At 30.4% G+C, this 6,251-nt stretch overlaps 1 protein-coding gene across 1 annotated transcript in view; it reads right to left on the bottom strand.

Moving 5' to 3' along the window:
• Positions 1–3,712: 3,712 nt before the first annotated feature.
• Positions 3,713–6,251, bottom strand: part of LOC140975917 (ribonuclease 3-like protein 3) — a 3,795-nt gene continuing 1,256 nt past the window's right edge. Inside the window, exons 2-3 of the mRNA XM_073439846.1 lie at positions 5,754–5,900; positions 3,713–4,108 (exon numbers count right to left, since the gene is read on the bottom strand). Coding sequence (XP_073295947.1) covers positions 3,839–4,108; positions 5,754–5,900 — 417 coding nt within the window. The 3' untranslated portion in view covers positions 3,713–3,838. The remainder of the gene's footprint in view (positions 4,109–5,753; positions 5,901–6,251) is intronic.

Here is a 6,251-nt window from a genome sequence, read left to right on the forward strand (position 1 = left end):
TTCTATCTTTCAGTCAGTTATTTTCCGCAACTACTCTTAGTTTAACTGATTGTCATTGACCAACAAGATTCTGAGAATCAGTTTGTCACCAAACTGAGTTCAAAATTCGAAAAGATTCATTTTAATTGTGAGTGTTTATTCAACCCCTCCCTTCTAAACACTCTTGATACGTTAATCGATCCTATCACATTGTTACAATATTACATGTATTTTTAGTGAACTTATTAAATCTATTGAAGATACTTTATTTCAATGTATTTATGTTATGAAACCTAAATGAAAAAAATATTTTTTTAGAAATTCTTGAAATTTCTTTATGTCATTATGTTTTAGATCCTAGACTTAAACTAGATGAGTTTATAAGAATGTTAATGTTATATTATGATTCGAGATCACTCATTCAAGAGTTCTTATGTGTTTTCTCAACTCTGAGGACATCCTGAAAAACATGGTTGTGAGAGATCAATGCAAACGTTGTGCTGCTAGTCATAATTTGTATCTATGCTCTTCATATTTTCCTGGAGTTCTCTCCCATCAGGTCATCCAAGCTGAGGGTTGATATTGTGAAGTAAAAAAAACGATAAGGCTTTCAACCATAACAATTTAAATTTAGACCCTACTACGTAAACGCTTCCATCTGGCTCATTGATTTTGTTTAATGTTATAACTCATTTATATGATCTATATAATATATGACACAAAATATAGTAGAAAAATTGTTCCACATGAACCACAATCTAATATCACTAGTAATATAATTTCTAAATTTAGTAAGTCACAACTTTTATTAAGATAACGAACAAAACAGTCGCGAGGATCCTCAAGTTCTAGCTAGGAATTTAATAATTATTTTACCGCTACTTTTTATTTTATTGATCATGAGGACACTTTCGACTTAGTGTGACGGTGGTCGCAAAAAACACAAGTATTTCCAATTTTGTCTATAGTGGTAAAATAAATTCTAGCTTACCATGTCTTAACAATTGCATTGGATCAAGGTCATAATTAATATTTTTTTAAAAAAAAATAAGAGTTAAACCGAATCCGGACCGTAACCATCCTAGACAGTTATGGTTAAGGTTCGGGATTTTGCCGACCTTAACCTGTCAGACCCGACCCGGACCCCACCCGTGTCTAGGTCTAATTGTAGCTCGACAATTCGCAACATTATTTTTTTCATGATGTGGGATCCACAATTGCTATCATTTGATGTATACTAGATAGACTTTAGGACTAACACAATAGACTGTAAATTACGTACGTTATTTTAATGCATACGAGGATGCACGAGAAGAATTTTTTAAGTCAGATACATTTTCTTTGTTTGCAGGGAACTTTACGACTAACTTTTTTTTTTATCTACACACATGGTCATAGTTTTCCAAATTCATCAATTGGAGATATTCATGAGTGTCGGAGTGATTTTGTTGGGAAAAAGTTTGTGAAATCTATTATCATTGTTCTTATCTCCGGGGCATTGTGGTTGAAGGTGTGTACATTTTATAAGACACAGAGAATGTTGAAAAAAGTTGTTATAAGGTCACTCTACAAAAAATTTAAAAGGAAAAAAAAAGTCGTGGAGATGATTTATAGCCCATATGACACCAATATATTATAATTTGGGACGATGTCTTAGGTCCGAGAACTAATTGCAGCAAACTCTTCCTTCACATTTATCGTTGGAATCGAATAATTGTTGTGTTTATATTCGAGTTTATACTAATTCGAGTTCCGCTAGTCTTAAGAGTGTGAATTCGTACTCGGTTCGAATTTAATTGTTGAGCTATATTGATATCTAAAAAAAAAGGTGTTAGTGTATATTAATGTACATAGATTATGCCTTGAGACTCTGTGTTCCCAGCCATAGATTATGCCTTATAGTATGTAATTAGGTTTATTACCCATTGATTCTCCTTTTCCCTATTTTAGATAGGTTGAACAACTTGAATATGAATTGCTTCTCAGCAAACATATCTCATTAACTAATCCAGTGTAGGGGTGTTAATCGGTCGGTTCGGTTTTCGGTTTTTTATTTCGGTTTTTTCGATTTTACAAATATATAATCTGATATCCGAACTTTTTTTTTGGTTCGGTTCGGTTTTCTACCGAAATTGTTCGGTTATTTCGGTCGATTATTTCGGTTTTGATACAATTATTTAAATTAATAAGATAAATATATTGTAAAATATAATATGTTATCTTTTACATGATTTCTTAGTAAAACATTTAAATATAAAGTCTAAATGAATTACATAAACAACAATCAACTAAATATTATTCAAAATAATTCATCATTCACTAATATCATCTCAAAAAAATATATAATAAAAATAAATTTATTAATTTAATGAAATTTCGATTTTTTCGGTCGGTTCGATTTTGACATATATAATCCGAAACCGAACCAAATATATTTCGGTTTTAACATTTTTATCCGAATCATAAAATTCGATTTTCGGTTCGATTCAGTGTTCGGATTTTCGATTTGGATTTTCGGTTTTATCCGAAGTTTGAACATCCCTAATCCAGTGCCCAAATTAATTTAAAATAACTTGAATAATTAATGGGTTGTCTCTCTCACATTTCCTGGGCATATAAATTTGAAACTATCAACCTTTATCTTGTTGGGCCGAATTTAATTTTAGCACAAACAGAAGACAAAATACATTATGGAATCGGCAATGCAATACCCGTGAAGTTAATAAGTGGAAAATATAACTATATTAATATAATGAATTTGTTTTTAGAATATTTTATTTAAAGAGTATTTTTTCCAACCTCATAGAAATAAATCAGGTGGAAGTGTTGTTGTTTTCAAAATTAAATAATTTAATCATATAAATTCTAAGTTATAAAAAAAATAAAAATAGAAGCATGTATTTAAAATTCCATAGACTCTAGATGAATGTTATAATGTAGAATATTGTAGAGTGGATCACTCCAAAATCTTCTTATTTGTGTATATCATCTAGAATATTTTAGGAAATTAATCTCTACCATTGTGTTAAATTGATCATAATCATTTATTCTTTGGTTAAATACTATAAATAAGGTCAAAGTTTGGCTTAATTTAAATCGCAATATATTTTGGTTTTCTCTTTTCTAGATTGAGCAGAAGCTTTATATATATAAACATTTTAATGTTTAATATTTTTTATTTATTGTAAGCACATCTATTATACGAGTAATAGATACAAAGCTCAATCGAGATTGATAAACATAATGGACAATATACAAAATGCTTATTCCGGGTTTTTGGTTTTTTCCAAGACGAGTTCTTGGAAAGGGGCCGATACTTCCCCTTCCTCTTCTACCATTGGCGTTTCAAAACAACAATAAATGGATATAGAGATGGGGATATTTTTTTTCTTGAAAAATTTAAGTTTTTTGGGGAGTGAAGATCGATTTATGAAATATTGGAGGGGGGTTGAAATAAAAATAAAAATACTAAATAATAATAACTTAAAAAACTCGAATACCTTTGCTGCAAGTAGAAGTTTGTTATGCCGCAGAAACTTGCGCAAGCTATACTTGACCGCAACCCGTGCAAGCTTCTCGTTATCGAAGTTTGCGGCCCGAAGCTTCTTAACTGACTAGGATTCAAGTCCGGGTGCATAAAATATAGTTCTCTAGTGATGATAATGTCTAGAACCGAATCGCCGATGAATTCGAGCCTCTCATACGAGGAACAATCCACTTTATTAGAATGATGTGTAAGAACATCTATTACATGAGTAATATATACAAAGGTTCAATCAAGATTGATAACAATAATGAACATTACACAAAATGCGTATAAAAATAATGATGTGATTCGTCTTTGTTAGAATAATTTTAACTATGATGAGCTTGTCTTATCAATCTTTTGTATAAGATTGCAGAACGCATCATGTGCCGCTCTGTTACAAGCAATGCTCTTCTTGTTTGTATATTTTCCTCTTCCGACAAATTCATCGTCCACAAAAAATTCGAATTCTCCCGTTTTCTTCCAGTAGTCCCTAATCTCGACTTTAAATCCATTTTTCTGGCATAATTCGTACAATCTTGTAACTGGATGCATCTTTAGAGACGAAGGTGTGACTATTGGAACCAATAAAGTCTTTAGTATCTGTAATCATCATCAACATAAAAATAAATCGATATTGTTATATAGTAATTTTATCGAGTGAGAAAAGTTCATATATGTCAATATTTGTTGAGTGTATGTCAATTTTAATATACACTATATTAGAAATAAATGCTCCTTTGTAGTATTCATGGTCATGGATCAATACAACATATATTTTCAGGCTTGAAAAAGCAAACATTTGCTATTTCACGTTAGCATGTATATATGTTTACTGTGTGCATGTAGTTTGTCTTTACTAAATTTCTTCAAATTGAAATTTAAAAAGAATTTTATTGGAAAGAAAAGTTTAAAATTTCAAAAAATATACCTCCCAAGGGAGACCGTGGTATCATGACATTAAGCAGTATATCAAGACTCGAAAATTCCCTCCCGGCTAGTACGTCCGGAGCATCCAGCTCCAATAAGAAGATCTGCCCGATATTGATTTGCACATAAATTGATAGTTGTTTCTTTTTCTTGTTTGAAATAAGTTGTGAATACCATGGAATTTGATCTTGATCCTATTCCATTCCAAAAATGTAAAGTTTGACACAAAGACATGTCTATATATAGACTCAATCAAGTATTCAACAATATCTCCGAGAACCTTTGGATTAATAAAACCAATGAAAATTTAAATCAACTACATATGTGATTATCTTGCTAATTAATCTGTGAGATTATCTGGAGCCGTTACAAAAAATGTGGAGCAAAATTTGTTATTTTCATGTGTGTATAGTGTGTTTTTAAATTGAAAGGAATATTATATTCTTTTATTATTTTGCTAAATTGATATTATAAATTTAAGATTTTACCTTTCTATATTATAAAATTTTGCTTGATTTAATTCTAGATGATAATATTTTGGTTGACTTGTTTTTAGATATTGGCAAAAACTTGTGTGAGACGGTCTCACGGGTCGTATTTGTGAGACGGATCTCTTATTTGGATCATCCATGAAAAAGTATTACTTTTTATGTTAAGAGTATTACTTTTTATTGTGAATATGGGTATGGTTGATCCGTCTCACAGATTAAGATCCGTGAGACGGTCTCACATGAGACTCACTCATAGATATTATAATATTTAATTTTAATATGGAATTTATCTCTAAAATCTTGTATCCTTGTTTGGAAGAGTTTTATGCATATTAAACTCTTGTTTCCATATTTGTAGGATTGATTTTATGGGAAGATAAGGTGACCAAGATATTGTTGTATATATACGGAATATTGAAATGAGAAGAGCACGACTTGAAGAGGAGAAGAGAGCTGCTGGAGTTTTCTGAAGATACACAAGTTTAGTATTGAAGAGTGTCGTGTGAGGACTTTGAGTGATTGATTCACATATACTGTGTTGCTAATTGGTGTTGACGACACTCAAGAACAACATTGACGCAGAGTGTTGATCGATGAGTGGTTTCGTTTTGCTTGAAGCAATACATTTTTTATTTTATACATCTAGATTTTAGTATTGATTTATTTTGATGCATTTTAATTCTTTGGAGTGTCAAGAAATTTCGAGATATATACCTGTACGTTTATGATCAACAACCTCCTTACATAAATTAAAATCTAAAAATAATTTCGAAAAGTTTTATCCAATCACATTGTATTAAATAGAAATAAAATTTCGAGAAATATACCTCCCATGTTTTGTCTACTGAGGAGTTGGAATCGATATATATAGCACCAATCAAGGATTCAACAATATCTCCGAGAACCTTTGGGGCATCAATGAGTCCAAATGAATGTAAAGGATACTCCTTCATATCGTTACTAAATTCTTCAATCTAAATTAATTTCATACGAAAAAATTTTAGCATTCAAGAAAAAAATACACAAATTTAGATCAAATTATCATACAATGAATGATAAATACAAATCAAGTTAATATTATAAGAAAAATCTAGATTAATTTTACTTAATAACTTTTTCCTCGTTTGCATGTTTTATATTTATAGTTACACAAAAAATTTTGTGAGACAGTCACACGAGTCAATTTGTAAGACAAATATCGTATTTGTTTACTCGTCTCATGAATAAATATCCGTGAGACCGTCTCACAAGAGACCTACTAAGATAGATAGAAATTTAGATAATTTAATTGATATATTTTAATATTTAAACAATTTAAAGTTTAA

This window comes from Primulina huaijiensis, chromosome 4 (genome assembly GCF_012295235.1).
Source record: "Primulina huaijiensis isolate GDHJ02 chromosome 4, ASM1229523v2, whole genome shotgun sequence".
Taxonomy (NCBI): Eukaryota; Viridiplantae; Streptophyta; class Magnoliopsida; order Lamiales; family Gesneriaceae; genus Primulina; species Primulina huaijiensis.